Source organism: Trachurus trachurus, assembly GCF_905171665.1.
Source record: "Trachurus trachurus genome assembly, chromosome: 3".
Taxonomy (NCBI): Eukaryota; Metazoa; Chordata; class Actinopteri; order Carangiformes; family Carangidae; genus Trachurus; species Trachurus trachurus.
Genome location: NC_139893.1, coordinates 40032886 through 40049944, shown reverse-complemented (window position 1 = coordinate 40049944; position 17059 = coordinate 40032886). Strand labels below are relative to the sequence as shown.

General features: G+C 43.0%; 2 protein-coding genes across 6 annotated transcripts in view; both read right to left on the bottom strand.

The window, feature by feature from the left end:
- The window catches only part of gramd2aa (GRAM domain containing 2Aa), a 32206-nt gene extending 31890 nt beyond the window's left edge, over nucleotides 1–316 (bottom strand). For 2 of the 3 annotated variants that reach the window (XM_083993668.1, XM_083993669.1), the window contains exon 1: nucleotides 76–316. The gene's annotated coding sequence lies outside the window, so the exon portion shown is untranslated. The remainder of the gene's footprint in view (nucleotides 1–75) is intronic. The other variant, XM_083993670.1, reaches the window with a different exon arrangement.
- A 6680-nt stretch (nucleotides 317–6996) lies between these two features.
- The window catches only part of znf609b (zinc finger protein 609b), a 97016-nt gene continuing 86953 nt past the window's right edge, over nucleotides 6997–17059 (bottom strand). Inside the window, exons 5-8 of one of the 3 annotated variants that reach the window (XM_083993601.1) lie at nucleotides 12626–15104; nucleotides 12140–12509; nucleotides 10766–11143; nucleotides 6997–8542 (exon numbers count right to left, since the gene is read on the bottom strand). In XM_083993601.1, the coding sequence (XP_083849727.1) occupies nucleotides 8499–8542; nucleotides 10766–11143; nucleotides 12140–12509; nucleotides 12626–15104 (3271 nt within the window). In that variant the 3' untranslated portion in view covers nucleotides 6997–8498. The remainder of the gene's footprint in view (nucleotides 8543–10765; nucleotides 11144–12139; nucleotides 12510–12625; nucleotides 15105–17059) is intronic. The other 2 variants (XM_083993602.1, XM_083993603.1) reach the window with 2 other exon arrangements.

Sequence of the window (17059 nt, the reverse complement as noted above, 5' to 3'; positions counted from 1 at the left end):
GCTTTTATTTTGAAGTCTTTAGCGGAAGGCTAACGCTACCTCTCGCTAGCTTAGCTCCCGCCGTCTCTCGCCTACCTGTAGCTCACGAGCTGGCGTAACGTTGTTTTCTCGCTCTGTAGCTCCACGAAACTCCTCAGGTCTGCGTAACGTTACTTAGCCACATTGTTTCACGTCCTTTACCCACGAAGAACTGACTGAAAACACGCGAGGCTCCACTTCCATAGAGGTCGTCGGAGCTGAAGTGCAGCGCGGCTCAGACGGAGCTGCAGCCTGCAGCCGGTGGAGAGGTGGGCTGAGCTTACCTTGAGCCCAGTGTTGACTCTCTGTCTGTCTCTCTGTCTGTCCGCCTGGCAGGGATTACACCGCCGCTATTTTCTCCCACAGTTCCCAGAATAACTTAACCACCGATCATTACACATGGGGAGAAACACTACCAGCCCCCTGCATGGCCTCACCGTTAATGTTGCAGCCGAGGCGGCTACTATATAAATATATTATGATTGTTTTTTTGTTTTTTAACAGTGCCATACTTAGTGTAGGTATGCTATTTTCATGTTAATTTTAGGCAGATCATTTTGTGAACTATTGATTATATCATGGACCCCCAGACTGATGGAGAGATGGAGGAGGGAGCCACTCACTATATTGAATAAAATTGTGTTTAAAAAAAAAAAAAATCTGGGCCTGGTAGTCATGTAGCCTATGTTATTGTGCATTTAATTCAAGATATAGTGAGTAGAGGGGCAGTCTCAATGCCAATATCAACAAAGTCTGACAATTGCATGATAATCATTCATGGATACAAGATATTCAAACTTACATTTTTATTGTAAAAAAAATAAAATAAAAAATAAAAAAAAGATGTGGAAATGAAAAAAAAAAAGTCTAATCAACCAAAAAGTGATGTGACCCGCCTGCAGAAACTCCCCAGACTCCCTGTTGAAGACTGTTGTGTTGTGTTGTGTTGTGTTGTGTTGTGTGCAATGTTTTGCTGAAATTTACACCAAAAGTTGTCCTTGACCTTTTTGGTTTCTTAGGCCTACTAAACCGACTCTTCAGCCTTACATGTCCCAACTACACTTCAAACTTCAAAACTTTATTTAGATAGCAACTTTCATACATGCAACATATAAAGTGCTTTACATGTTGGAAAGAATCCGACCCTTTCCACACACAGAAATATTCTACTTGTTGCTCTACTCCTTCTGTAGTTAGTGATGCCTTTGCAGATTATGATTTTTACATTAAAAACACATGATACGTTCATCAAATAGAACATAGCCTACCCCAATGGGTTGAACCAGTGTTTCTCTGCCTTTTTGGCTTCAAACAAGACACAACATGTTGTATCAGTCTCCTCATTGTGTTTCAGATAGCTATAAGTTAATGGCAGCAACCAACAAATATTTCCTACCAACTTTCTGTTGTGGTTTAAATGTTCTTATATTAATATAAGCAACCCAACCCTACACTGGGAACCACTGGACTTAGTCTAAGTGTAAATAACTGTCTGTGACGTGTGGCTGATAAAGTCAACTTGTTAAAGTTTATATCTACTGGAGGATTATTCTAATAATAACTGAATTCTCTTCTTTCACAATATGATGTTATACTCTAGTTACATTACATTAGCTACGTATTAGAGACTAAATGAAAGTAGACACATTTTACACTAAACAATTAATGACAGAAAAAAGCATGATGCACGAAGAAGTACACAGCTAAAACACATCCCAGTCAGCCGTGTTAAAAATGATTCCGGCTCTGTCACAGCCAGGAAACATTTCAGTTTACACACACAGACCCAGAAAATATAGTAACCCCTCCTTTAAAGTATAAACTCTTGTCTAACTTAATCACAAACCAAACACTGCTGCAAATGTGGGTCATATCAGCTTCACAATGCCAGTCAGCAGCAACTCAACCTCACACTCTCACCTGCAGGCAAAACTACAGGTGGAGCAAACTGCAAAAGACCGCTTCAGTCTGGAGACACAGTGTGGTGATGTGCACCGACGGCAACATGCTGGGCTCAACATGGTGATGTGTGTCTGCCTGTCTGCAGTGCTGACATGTATTTGTTGGCCTGTTCTCCGTGTTTCTACCCATGTTGATACCAGAAGCACAGTTCAATCACTGCAACTGGATGTCCTAACTGCAACTGTATCTCATAATACATTTTAAAAGATCAGTATTCATCACATTAGTGTTAACTTAGGGAACTAAGGGATAGTTCAACATTTTGGCAAACTGGCCCATTGCTATAATCCCTATAGTTTTAGCAGTAGGTTTGTTACCTTTATTTGTCGGACGTTACAAGACGGAGTTGCTTTCGAGGTAAATTCATGCAAAACCACTGCTCTCGTTGGGAGCAGTTTTTCGCCAAGCAGTATCTGCATTTGCCTCGAAAACAACTCGGTTTCGTTATTATCTCATAGCAAGCTATTTTTAGAACGGCGGAGCAGAGCCGCAAGCTGCTCAGACCTACGCTACGGAGGCTCATGGGATTTCTTGGTTTCCCTCATCAAACTCATCAAATACACAATCCAACAACTCCAAAATGTTCTGGTGGTGCAGAGACTGCTTGCCGAAAAACAGCCCTCGACGGGAACGTGCATCAGCGGTTTTGCATGAATTTACCTCAAAAACAACTCTGTCTCGTAACGTTCCATTATTATCTCATAGCGTGGTGAATGTGCAGGTCACAACTTGTCCACCAGAGCGTTTTGGAGTTGTTGGATTGTGTATTTGATGAGTTTGATGAGGGAAACCAAGAAATCCCATTAGCCTCCGTAGCGTAGCTCTGAGCAGCTCACGGCTCTGCTCCGCCGTTCTAAAAACAGCTTGCACCGACAATTAAAGACAACGAACCTACTCCTAAAACTATTGGGATTATGGCAATGGGCCAATTTACCAAAATGTTGAACTATCCCTTTAAATATCTCCTTTGCTTATTTCCATCTGTTACAGTAGATGCATTGCATTTTTTTAAAAAAAGCTTGAAGTCTGGTTAATCTAGATGTAATAAACTGAATGTGAAAAAACACTCAACATCTTCCTGATGCCAAAGTTTGCGCTACCCTCAGACACATCAGCTCACACTGTCTGCACCTGCTCCTCTGTGACTGGCTCACTAACTACAAGCATCAGTTGCTTCTACCTGGATCCACTTGAAGTCATGAGCAGCAGCCACAGTGTTGCTGCTGCTGCTGCTGCTGCTGCTGCTGCTGTGTGCTGTGGACTGACCTGGCTCTGCTGGCTGCTATCCTCTGACTGCAGTTACCATGGGGCTGGCGGTAGTGGGGGATCTGGTAGTATCTGTCCTGGCCTGGGGCCTCGTCGGCGGGCAGGGCCTTAGGGCTGGCTGCGTAGATAGTGCATCCCATGAACACCTCCTGGAAGGCAGCCTCAGTGTCCTACGGCGAGCGGAGGAGAGCCGTCCTCAAGGTATCCGTCCTGTGAGCGGCCTGTCCTGTCCTGATGCCAGCCAGCTGCTCTGTGGAAAAGCCACTGGCTCAGCACATTGCTATCTTAACCCCTCCTTCCTTCTGAATCTATCCTGCAGCCAACCTCATCCTCTCTCTCTCCCTCTCCCTCTCTCCCTCCCTCTCCCTCCTCCCTCTGCAGAGCAGAGAGGATAATCAGATTTCACATTTACACTCAACAAAATCATCCCCAGCGTAATCACTCCCTGTCACTGATGTTGCATTATGCTAATGCACAGAGCGTACTCTCTGTTCAGGAGCATTAGGGGCAGTTAAAAATATCCAAACTTCCTGATAGAAGTGAACGCCACAGCAGACGCAGATAAAGTCTGTGCAGTGTTTGCGTTGAGTGATGGACTGCTGACAGCTGGTCTGAGCACAGCCAGGGCTGCAGCTAGTCGTCATTTCAGTTTTCAGTCTATCACTGTCTAAGAAAATGCTTGTTAATTACTGAAGCATCATTTCCCCAGTAATCTTGAGGTTGTTTTATTTGTCTGACCAACAAGCCCTGGACTCAAAGTTTTCAATTTGAAATGATATAATAAAGATAAAATCAAACATGAGGAATTTGAGAAGCTTGTGCCAGTAAATGCGAGTCAAGTTTTGCCCAGACATGTCACAGGACATAACATAAATCATCTAACACTTTATGTCATAGCTGCTATGGTAGCGCTGTTTCTCCCACTCAATCAGTTACATATCCCTTAAATCAGAAGTCTTAAACGTTTTTCAGGCCAAGGACCCTAAACTGACGGAGAGATAAAGCAGGGACCCCTACTATATTAAAAATAAAGTGTATTATATCAAACTGGGCTCAGTACCATGAATAAACATAGCTTATTATTGTGCAATAATGCAATACTAAGCTATTCAAATAATACACAGGTTCATATATTCATGTTTTTTTCTGAATGAGTACAAGCTACAGTGATTTATAAACATTTATAAACAGACCTTGTTCACTGATAGTAATGCCAGTATCAACAATACATGATGATCATGCAGACAAGCTTTTTAAATCCATGTTTTTATTTGAAAGCAGCACCTATGCGGACCCCCTGTTGAAGCCCTCTGCCACCAACTCTTTCTCCTCATGACTGATGATATAGACTGTGATGTGTGTGTTGTGTGTTGTAAGCCTATTAGGCCTCTTCAGAGACACTGCTCTCCTGTGGCCAAAGCCCACAGTGCAGTCTCTGTTTCCTGAAATGAATTTCTAAGCATTGTCTGTTCGTCTACTCTAGTAAATGATAAGAATAAGAATGACTTTATTAATCAACAAAGGGAAATTCATTTGTCTGGCAGCTCATCTACCATTTAGGAAGTAGGTATAGGCACAACAGATCTTCTATACCTCTCCGTCCTGCATTGAAGAGAGATGAGTAAAAGAATCAGTCCACTGTTACTGAGATAAAAATTGAAATCAAGTATTTATTTGGAGATAATGCCTGTGCACACGCCGAACAGTCGCAGCAGAGTAAAATCTCAGGATAACTCCACAACGTTAGTGTCTCTTAACTCCACAGCAATGACAGAGCAGGAGCCATAGAGCAGTTCCCAGGACAGATAGTCTCATAAAAAGATTTATTTTTCCAGCCCAAATTTACAAAGGCAAGTTACAGAGTATTGTATAAAAAAGAACCATGGTAATGTACACTTTACACAAACTCCTGAAGGGAGGGAGAAAGGAGGAGAGGGAGAAAGAGTTCTGAATTTTCTCACACAGAAAGAAAATGAAGACATTGTAAACATCCTTGCAAAGCACCAGTGCTGGTACTTTTGGGGTGGGTGTGTGTGGGGGGATGGGGCGGGGGGCGGGGCCGGGGGTTTGTGTGACAGTAGGCGGGTTGGGAAAGGACAAACGAGCAAGTGTCTCTGTGTTTTCACAGAAGAATGTTCAACTAGGCACCAATTGAGACAACTGCTGGCCAATAAATATACTCTTCACCATGAAACAAATACAGTCCTGCAAAATACAAGAGCCAAGCACTTTCCAATATGTTTATAGCAAACATTACTGTTCTGGCTTTTTCATACACTTTAGTATATATGATTTTTCACTGGGCTTTGCTTACTACTGAGATAACATTACTACTCTCAGAGAGAGAACAAATGCACTTGTCACAACCATTGTCTGATAAAACTATGTATGCAGTCTGCTGGTACTAAAACCCACTGACTTTTAATGACAACATCACAGCTGCCTAGATTACCCTTACAGATTAAGTACAAGTCAAACACCACCACATTCATCTTATTCATGTCAGCCATTCTTCTTTAAAAATGCGCAAAAAGACAAAAAGTTAAATCATCTTGCAGGAGAAAAAAAAAAAATCCTGGAAGGAGAAACTGTCAACTTATTTACTTGGAATGTCCAAGAACCTCAGGATGAAGAGCTGCAGTTTCAGTGTCTCAACAAACCGCTGAGGGTGTTAGACATGAGATTAACTGGTGGCTTGATCACATACAGTGTTAAATTAAAAAAAAAAGAAAATACAATGGGGACACTAAAGGTGATTGTAAAACCAAAATGAATAAAATTAAATTTAATGACAACATGGTCAATAATGTACTCTCATTATAATGCTTTAGAGGAACGTAAAGATTGTTCACAACCCACAACAGCACAGTATGGCATATTAACAACCCCCAACCCCACACACCCCACCCCCCCCTCTCACACACTCTGTCCTGGGCCAGTTTGTCATTTCTGAATGAACCACCACACCACAGCACACACAGCTCAGAGCAGAAAATGTGCTTTTCTCACACCCATCAACAGAAGCCCACTCAAATCAATGCAAATAGCATAGGGATAGAGTTTCACCTCCAAGCCCTGAGGTATGAGAGAAGTGTAATTTAAAGCCAAGAGGGACCTCGCTAGAACAGGCCATATTGACGCTTGCCCTTTGTGTAGCTTTTTTTTTTTTTTTTTTTGTAAACCAGACTTGGTTTAATTTTACAGAGTGGCACCATCAGAAGGAGATCCAAAGGAAAAGCCTAGAGCAACGTGCTTCTATTCAGCTCACTGGGCAACTCAGAGTTTCCCCCACTTCAGTAAAGTGTGTGTGTGTCATAAGTCCCATTTCACTTGTTTACACCGTGTTTGCTCCAAGCTTTTCACTGACTCACTCTGTCTTGTGAATTAAGTTCACTGTTTGAATCTGATTACTTCATTTGTGTTCAACAATAGTAGAAAGAAGGCTTTTTGTTTGGTTTTTTGGAGGTGGAGGTGGGTCATTTCATGCACTTTTGTTTAACGTGCCAGTGGTTGACCTTACAGCACAGGCAGCGACCCAACAAAGAAAAACCCGGTGTCTGAGGTATCAGACTCACTGGCCCAGTTTCAGCCTGACCCAAAGCCGCTGGCAGGAAAACCATGCTAACAACCGCCTGAGGTGAAAGTGTGTTATGGTGAAGTCACACAAGCAAGCGAAGCACCAAGAGAAAAAAATCTCTCCCTTTTTTTTTTTTTCTTTTTTTCTTTTTTAAATAATGAACAATAACCTAAAGAAAAATAAATCTGACTGATTCACCATTTTGTTTTTCTTGTAATCTGACCGAGTCGCCGTGACGTGGGTACCGATTCACAGGTCTGCATCCAGTCTAATCGCACACTGTATGTTGAGATGAATAAAGACATGCACCAAGCTTGTGATGTGTTTGAAATCTTTGCAATATAAGAAAAAAAAGAAAAAAAAGAAAAAGATATGAGGCAAGACAAGCGAAGCCGGGGCACAGAAGAAGCACACGGAGACATCTAGAAAGAGACTCTGCAATGATCTGAGCACAAAGTGTTCAACGCTGTGAAGTCCGGGAGCTAGTTAACAGTGATGGTTCTTAAAACAGTTTGCGTGCTGGGATAAATATAAACATTTATGCACATAAAGGTAGGCTAAAGGTCTATATTACAGCAGAAAAATACACGAGTCGGGTGAGATTTCACATTGTTTGCAGAAAACAATCAAACTTGATGAGCTGAATGAAGCACAGTTGTACAGTGAAAACACCAAAAAGAAACCCACAGGTGGCCCAACGCTGTGATGACAACGCCCCGTGAATTCATCGCTTGCTAATGTGGCTTCACTGGTGCGAGTGAGCGTGAAGACAGATGTGAACCTTTCATTGAGAGCAAAGAAAAAAGAAAAACAGGACTAATACCAGCATCAGACACATTCAAAGATGAACACAATGATATGGAGTAGAACTAAAAAAAAATATTACTGAGAAAAGAAAAACATGAATAGTGTTTATTCTCCATTGAGGTGTATGCGGTCCCTTCGCAAAACATGACGACATCATCCCTGAAACGAGCACTGTGGGGTTCAAAGAGGATGGGAATTAACAATGATGATGGAAAATGGAAAAAAAAAAAAAAAAAAAACTTCAGTCTCAGGCTCTTAAGTCTCTGAAGAAAGCAGCTGCTGCCATATTCTCTCTCCCCACAAAATATAGCCAAACATTTGTCAAGTTAAGGATATACTGTTGTTTCACGGCGTACGAGAAGCCAAAGACATAAGAGTTGAAATCATTTCAGTATGACTCACTTTTTTTTTTTTGTCAGTCTTTAATTTAGTTTGACTCCCCTTTCCCATCAGCCACCCAACTCCCCCGACATCACTGCCAATTTCTTTCTGCGTGCGACAAAAAACAATGCAGTCAAAGGAAAACAAAAAACAAAAAAACACACACAACAAAAAAAAGCTGTTCTGGCAGTCCAATAGTCTCTTTTTGCATTGTATTTGTTGACAGTGCAAAGACTAGATAATCAGCGGGTTGGTGTTTCCTCTGCGTGATGGGGCAGAGTGATGGCTTTGAACCTGGGTTTTTATCAGTCCTGTTACAGTCCAAGGTTTGGAGAATTTGGGGGTCATTTACGAGGGGAGGGGAGGGGGGAAAAAATGACAATCTGCCGTAGCCTTTCAGCAGAAGAAATAAAAATATAGATAGAAACACCATTCAACTGATGTCTAAAAGGTAACACCCAGGAGATCCTCTTCTCATGTGAGCCAGTCACATGAATCTTTGCAGGCTTGAGGTGTGACGGTCAGGTTTCCCTGCAAAACACACACAAAAAGGAAACACTTATTTATGGGTGGATTACTTATTCATTCAGATAAAACACAGACACGGAAAGGAAAGGAGTTCATGAATATTTTACAAGCCTTCACTTGCAGTAGTGCAATGTAAGGACGTGTACTCCGGGCGCAGTACTTTACTATAGTCCTGAGGTATTTGCACTTCACCACTTCAGGTTATTTAAGAGCTCTACTTTACATTTCAGAGGAAACTGTCATTCTGGGTTTTTTAACCACATTTTAGAATCACAAAATAAAAAAATGGGGTACAACATATAGTATAGTATATGAATGGCTAAAAAAAACTTGACACATTTTACATAACAGCATTAAAGGAGAATTCAGTTTTTTTCTAAGTAACGCTCTACAGCTTTAGGTCCCCGGGTGCTACCATAGGAAAAGACCTGAGAAAAATACATGCAGCCAGGACCGAGCTCTGCTCCTGCTAGCTGAGCTACACTGCAGTTAAACAGCAAAGTAATGGGGGCTGACCCCAAAAAAAATCGAAGCTTCGTTAGTTGCCATGGTAATCGATCATGAAGTCCGTGATCGATTGTTTTTTTTTCTTCCCTTTTTCCTTTTTGACACGGTTCTCATCAGCAATTGAGTTGGCATCCAGGAAACCTGCCTGACTTTGGAGATATGCAGTGTTTGTTTGCCATTACTTTCATTATTTCCGCTACATATTCTGGTTTGAATAAACAAACGACCAACAAATTCAAAATGTTCCTCCATCTCTTCAACATTGGATCCAGACATATTCTCCACTTTTTACACCGATGCAGACTGAGCATGAGCTCCACAGTCGACTATCAGGTCTACCAAGGAAGCCAGCATGAACAGAGCTATGTGACAAAAACACAGTTAACACTGCTCTCTCATATTAACAGAGTTTATGCACAGTCAGTGTTGTGTGGTAAGGCACTGGTGGATGTTGCAAAGCATGTGTAGTGATATTTTGAGCATAATAGAGGCCAAAGTCACGGTTTCAACGTTCTGCCCCCATTACTTTGCTGTTTAACTGCAGTGTATCTCAGCTAGCAGGAGCAGAGCTCGGTCCTGGCTGCATGGATTTTTCTCAGGTCTTTTCCTATGGTAGCACCCGGGGACCTAAAGCTGTAGAGCGTTACTTAGAAAATGACCAGAATTCTCCTTTAAATTAACACTGAATGCATACAATGAGTGATACAATCATACAGTATTGTATAAACCACATAATGCTGTAGTAAGGTCTTTTCTGTATATTGAATCCTTTGGATACTTAAAGTACCTCAAGTCCAGTTTGCTCTCATATCTCTACGTAAAGATATAGTATTGAAGTATGTTTTGTGGTATTTCTGGGTAAATGATTTGAATAATAAGAGACAAAGGCTGAATATCATGTCCTATTCCAACGGGTGTACTACATTACAAATACTTTGAGCTTCCTTTATGAACTGGCAGCTGAGTGTGTTTACTTCTTGGTTGTAATACATCAGAGCTGCCACTAGAGGTCAGTGCAGGCTGCAGTGGATCACTGTCTTGGCGGCCTCATCCATGTCTCTATTATCAGCACTGATCCACTTGTCCTCAGAGGACCCACTTAGAATGGATGAGCTGAGGGGCTAAATGCTGCACTGCATATTGTACTAGTCTGCAGCAGAGTAAAGCTTTTGTTTGGCCGGGATTTGTTTTCTTTACAGGTTGCTATCTCTGAGTCTGCAACATAAATGTTGGAAGGAGAAAAAAAAGAGAAAAAAAGGAGAGCAGGGTGTTCTTTTCACTTTAAATCAAATCAATCCAGGACAAAGAAACACAGGGCTTTATGTTCACAGGATGTTCTACAGCTGTGCCAGTACTCTTAACTCATTACCTACATTTTTTTTTCCCAACAGCTTTGTGCGTTGTCTATGCAAAGAGGACGACCTGCATTTGTCAGATTTGCAAACACTGCTCTCAGTTTACCTGGGTCTCAGTAGGCTTGTGTTTGGTTTCATTGTCAGGTCTGAAGGAGATCTCTCTGCTCTCACCTCTGTGCTGGAGTCATATTACCTATTGTACTTCTGAATTTAGATCATTGATTAGTCAACTGCCATGATTTAACAGTCTGCATCTAATTACAGGAACTGAATTGTAATATTCTTTTTATACTGGCAGTGGTTTATTTGTTTGAGTTTAGTGTTAAGTGATGTCTAACCCGAGGGACGGGGCTGACTGACTGACCTGTGGCGTAGGACAGGTCATATTGCCCTGAGAGCAGGGGGTATCCCAGGTGGTGATGAGAGGGCATGATACGCTGGGAGGGGGAGGAGCGCGGCCGGTCCACGTCTCTTTCTCTTTCCCTCTCGCGCTCTCTTTCCCGATCCCTCTCTCCGGCGGCTCCTCTGTCCTGCTCCCTCTCCCTGTCGTGGGGCGGCTTGTCACCTACTGTGGGGGATTTGCTCTTGTATTGGCTGGCGTGCTGATGCAGGATATCCAAGGCTTTGGAGTCTGTTGCCGTTTTGGTGACGGTGGGGCTAGCACGAGATTTGTCGCTGCCTTCCTCACCTCCGGCTATTTTACTACCGTATGGAGAAAAGGGATAACCTCCGGGTAGGTAACCTGGGAGTGATGAAGAGAATGGATGGTTCAAATTTAGGCTCTTGCAGAGTGAAAATGCAACATCTTATGATTGATTACTCTTCATAAGTGTTCACATTAATCAAACTTATTCATCAGTGTTAGATGATATTGCAAGATTGTTGATTAGACTGGGCCCAGCTGCAGACTGTGATGTTTTCATTTCATTTTGCCTCAGACATTGTGCCCATTGCGTGTATGGTGCTATAGTACATGTTGACTATATCCTTTAGGCAACCCGTTTCCAATCAGTGAATGATCACAACATTCAACTGCTCCCAGTTGCATTTATGACAGCATGCAATTTTACCAGCACCTGCAATATTTATGTGATGAAAACAACTAAAGAACAGAAATGCCTGCAGTCATTGCTCACTAACTGCAATTTCCCACATATTTATTCTATTCAGAGTCACTGAACTTAGGTAAAACAAAATCAATTCTTGATTGACTTGACCTGTTTAACCTCCTATGCTGGGTTTTGCCCCCAAAGACTCCACTAAACGATCACAAGAACTTTAATGCGCATAGATTGCTGCAAATTACACAAGAATTCCTATCAGTTACGACTGAAATCATCACAGAAACACTTCTCCTGCTGAGACTGGTACATACAGTTTTTAAGGAGAATATAAATCTGCTCTAACAAATCCCTGCAGCCTCTGTGTTTTCAGGCCAAGCAAGACAGATAAATTAGATTCTTCAAACCATGTTGATTTTGTTGCTTTTACATGTAATATAAAAGCCACCGTGCACACCTTAAAATGTAGTTAAGACCACCATCCTAAAATCACTGTTAATCTTGCAAGTATTTGACAGGAGGAAACCACAGGAACCACTGCTGACACACACCAATGATTCAACTCACAAGCCAAAATAATGACAAACTAGGTCACTTGAGCTTGTAAATGTGAGCAGTTCAAACAAGTGTAAAATGAACGAAGAAGAAGATGAATGAAGTGTAAAACACTGACGTACCTGGGTAATTCTGCATCATGACTGAGGGCATGCCCCTGTATCCAGGGTGGTTGGGGTCATAGCCTTGTCCATAGGGGTAACCATGCATGTAGGGCATGTAGCCTTGGTGCTGCGCTAGTGGTGATGAAAACTGCATGTGGGGATTAGAACGAGAGTCTTTGCTCAGAGCCCGGTGGTCCTCAGAAGTGATTCTGGGATCGCTGCCCTCTTTGACGTCCTCCTTTGGCCCGCTTTGATTGTCCTTGGGCCTGGGCCTGTCGTCCTTTAATTTACGATCACGTTCCCGCTCCCTGTCCCTTTCATCTTTCCATCGAGGTTGTTGTTGCTGGTGTTCATCCTCTGCTTGGGGCTTCTGGCTCTCGGGGTACTGCTGAGGGTGGGAAAGAAGGTTTGAGTAAGCACAATATTGGAAAAACGTATAGAAATATTCTCACAACAGATTCACAAGTGTGTATTCTCATACTGCTGTACCAAACTGTTGTTTACCTGTCTGTACCATATGGCCTGCTCCATCCCTGCTTGACCCCTGGACTCCAATGTTTGCTTGGAGTCTTCTTTTCCATGGTGCCCCCCTTCAGCCAGCTTCATCTTTAGCCCCTCAGCTTGCTGGGACTTCTGCTCCTCCCCCTTTATATTTCCAATAGTCTTTGAAGAGGGTTCGGAGGGCGAGTCCCTCGATTTTCCTTGGGGCTGCTGCGGTTTTCCAAGGTCTGACTGGCTCGGGGCTTTGGAGAGGCTTGGCGGCATGGGGCTCTTTTGTTTCCACTCCTCCTTCATGGAGGCTTCTCGTTCCTTAATGGCTACATCAGACTTTTTCTCAGCAACGCGATGCTGCTCAGCCATCTGTCGTTGCCGCTCCTCATACTGCTGCCGGTAGGCTGGGTTGGTGTTCATCAAGTGGTTATGGTAGGCTTGATCGGGATGGTATGCATATGGGGGGACATAGGCATACTGGTTGTAGTACAGAGGTTGCATGTACATGTTGGATCTTTGTTGGATGACTGAAGGTTGTTGTTGTTGTTGTTGCTGCTGTTGCTGCTGTTGTTGTTGCTGCTGCTGCTGTTGTTGCTGTTGTTGTTGTTGTTGTTGTTGTTGTTGTTGCTGTTGTTGCTGTTGTTGCTGCTGTTGCTGTTGCTGTTGTTGTTGTTGTTGCTGCTGCTGTTGTTGCTGCTGCTGCTGCTGCTGCTGCTGCTGTTGGCCAGGAACACTGATGTCAGGTTTGCGGTCTTCATGAACCTCTAACTTGATTTTCTCTTCACCTTGGTCCTGGTCATCATCCCTTTTGATCTTAACCTGCCCTTCAGGAACTGGTGTGCCTTGATTGGGCCCGCTGGGACTGGGGTTGACATAATTGGGGGAGTAATATGCATCATAGCCGGCATAGTACGGGGACTCTTTACTGGGTGTCTGGTTTGGAAAGAGTGCTTTTTTGACACTTTCCCTGATGGCTTGGTCCTCTGTCCTGACTTTGACACCTTCTAATTTCCCTTCACCATCCTCACCAGCATCTGAAATGTCTGAGTATGCTGGGCTATTGGTTTTGACTGATGAATTGTCAGCACCATTCTGGTTCACCACATGATGCGGTGTGAGAGGCTGTGGCATCCCACTGCCATCTATCCGACTGGCTACACCAATGGATGGGCTGGGGGCATTGTCAGAAAAGCTGTAAATCTTGTCAGCTTCAGCCTTGATGCTGGCCAAGCGACTCTGGTGAGGATCTGACGAACCATTGAGGAGTCCTTCCCCCTTTCCTTGATCGGAAGGTTCAGGGTATGGAAGCTTCCCCTCCTCTAGTTTTCCTCCCTTTCCCAGAGGCTTGGGACTGTCAGCTTCCTTCCCACCATCCTTTTTCTTCTTGTCTTTCTTCTTCTTGTCTTTGGAACTACTTGAGGCAGGATCTCCAATGGCAGGGGGTTTAGGCTGTGTGCCTTTCATTTGTGGACTCTTAGGGATACCCTGGATCATTGGGGTGATCCCTGGGGAGGAATTTGGGTTTCCAGGAGGAAAAGAGTACATTTGCTGGGATGCTGCAGAGCCAGGGCCAATGGGCCGTGGTGATTTCATGTTTTTCTGGGCCATTTTATCAGCCTTTGTGCCAGTGCTACCCTTTTTGGACTTGTCTGACCCTCTCTTATCATCTATACCATCGTTACTGGCCTCATCAGTGAGGCATGGCCCATCCTCACACCCATCCATTGGTGTACCTCCTATTTCTGGATCGGCCTCTGCCATTTTCTTTTTACTTTGTTTTGAACCAAACTTGCCGGGGGATGGGGAAGGACTTTGGGCATCAAAGTTTCTGCCTTTTGGGGTAACTGAACGTGCTGGAGACAGGGATCCCTTCTGAGAGATAGAGGCTCCATTACAGTTCCCCGGTTCAGGGTGGAGAGTTGAATCCTCTCCGTATTCACTATCTCCATCTAACTCTAACTTAACATCATCATCATTGTGGGCACGGGCTTGGTGGTATTTCAGACCATTGATGTGCTTGTACTTCTTGTTGCAGTTGGGGTGTGGGCAGTCAATAAGAACTGGAGAAGGGCAGCTGCGGTCGAGGGGAGGTGGAAGTGGTTCAGTCTTAATAGAAGGGATAGGCAGACCTGTTGGTCCAACCCCTCCACTGTTGGAGTTTGTCCGCATACGTTTGTTGCCTTTGGTGTCCTCTGAGCTGGAATTCGGTTCCATGTCTGAGGCTGGTTTGGTCTTGCGTTTTCCAGCTGAGGAAGGACTGGCCTTGATGTCCTCTGTGTTACTGTTGGGTGGAGTGCGGCGCTCTGACGGCGTCTGGCTGCCCCTTCGGCCCTTACTGTTGGAGGCAGCGCGTGTCTTGTTGTTGGTGGTGCCCTTGCTGTCCGATGAGTTGCTGTTCTCGTTGATAGGGGTGTTGCTATTCGGCCTCATTCGCTTACCTCGACCACGGCCATTTCTCATCTCCAAATCACTTGTGGGGGATTCACAAAACCTGCAATAGTGTTGAAAATCTGAATTAGTGTTGTTACAACATCAATGGTTGATGTCAGTGCAACTCTGCTATAGTTTAGCTTCTGAAATGAAACAATGGAAATCCCATGACTACATCAATTGTGAAATTATCACTGAATAACAGACAAACAATATATACAGCTCCACTGCATCATGTTTAGTCCAATAAATAGCAAGCTTTGATTACATGTTCTGACTGGCCAGTGGGCCCAGTCACAGCACATACAAGCATGCTTTCACTCACAAATAAACACAGAGAGGGCCGGTGCAGAAGGAGACAGGGACGGTAAAAATGTTCTGGATATTTAAAAGCCCAGCAGAGAACTAATAGCCAGTCTGACTATAACGGACAGGTTCACTGTCTATCAGACAGGGGGAAAAGGCAGTTAAATGGGCTGTCTGCAGCAATACAATGAATAAGATTTGACCAATTAGAAATGCCAAAAAATACATAAATTAAAAAAAAGAAAATCATACATGGCTCTAATGGTTGTCAGCGTTAATATTGGGGCAGGCCGTGACAAAAGAAAAATCAATGGATGGGATACACTGCTATGGTTCTGAAGACATGATTGTTTACTTATTGTGCTGGAATTTATGATATGTCTGTGGTTGGCCATACCATTACAAAAGCTTTTTCTACCAAAGGTTTGTTAATATTTTTACGGAGGATCTCACATACAGTCATTTACTTATTGGTTTGCCAAAGGACATGCCTCACCTCCACATTATCTCATATTGAATTCAGAATACAGACAGTAAGTCATAGCAGTCATGCAAATGAGGAAAGCACTGCAGAGTTTCAAGTCTTTTTGCAGCTCAGACATTAAAATATACGGCAAGAGCAAATGATATGAGAAGAGAACATGAACACAGTTGTTCTGCTCCTGTCCACTCTGATATTTTACACACTTTAAGTGAGTAAGGACTTAAAACCTAGTCACGACGACTTTCAAAATGCAAATGTAAACATCATTAGAAAAGACAGCAGTGAACATTTTCTTGCTGCTTTGTAATCAAAACATACAGTCATTCAAATACTTAAAATAGCAGTTTGGCCTTATCTCTCCACAACAGTAATGTAATTATCTTTCTGCACAGCAGTGAAGGTTAGCAATCTGTGACAAAGGGAAACATTGGGCTGCTATGACTCACAGCTTCCTCTACAAGTCTCTCCAAACAATTTCAGCCCCAGCAGGGGATGTGAATACATCCGTAGTCTGAGAGTGGTGGAGGAATTTAGACTCATTACAAGCCTGAGTTTATATTCAGTCTGTTGAAAGCTTTCTGAATTATTCATGGTGTGTCCCTAATGTAGTGGTGCTGCACACTATAAGACTATGTTGGTGCAAATACAGCCCAGCAAACCTCACTTACTGTGCAAACCTCACTTACTGAACATTATTGTGATATACTGATACATTAGTGCGATACAGTCTATCTTTGTTTTCCATTAGCCCAGCTTTAATCTTGATTTTTTTTTTTTTGCTGCACTTAACCATGCATTTAAAATATAGATTTATATTTACATTTAGATACAGTGCAGGTGTTCTAAATCAAGGCAAGTGTTTGGAAATGTATTTTACACAACCAGTGCGCTTTGCATAACAAAGGCAAATATCTAGAAATTAACAAACACACAGAGATTACCGCCCACATAACACTGATCTAAGAAATTGCTGCCTTTGTGATAGTGAATGTTATACAGTGTTGAGCAAAAGCTATTAGTCCAATAATTGGATTTTGCAATCTGGCTTGTTAGAGTAGCTTTCTATTTCCACAACCACCTCCTGGGATGTCAGCCGCTTGCCAGTGAATCCTGTTTCCCCGAGCTCTAGATAGAGACCAACATGGATGGTCCAGCTGCACACAGGCAAGTCAGTGCATTCAGCTATACATATATTTATATATATACACTTGAGCTGATACTACCGC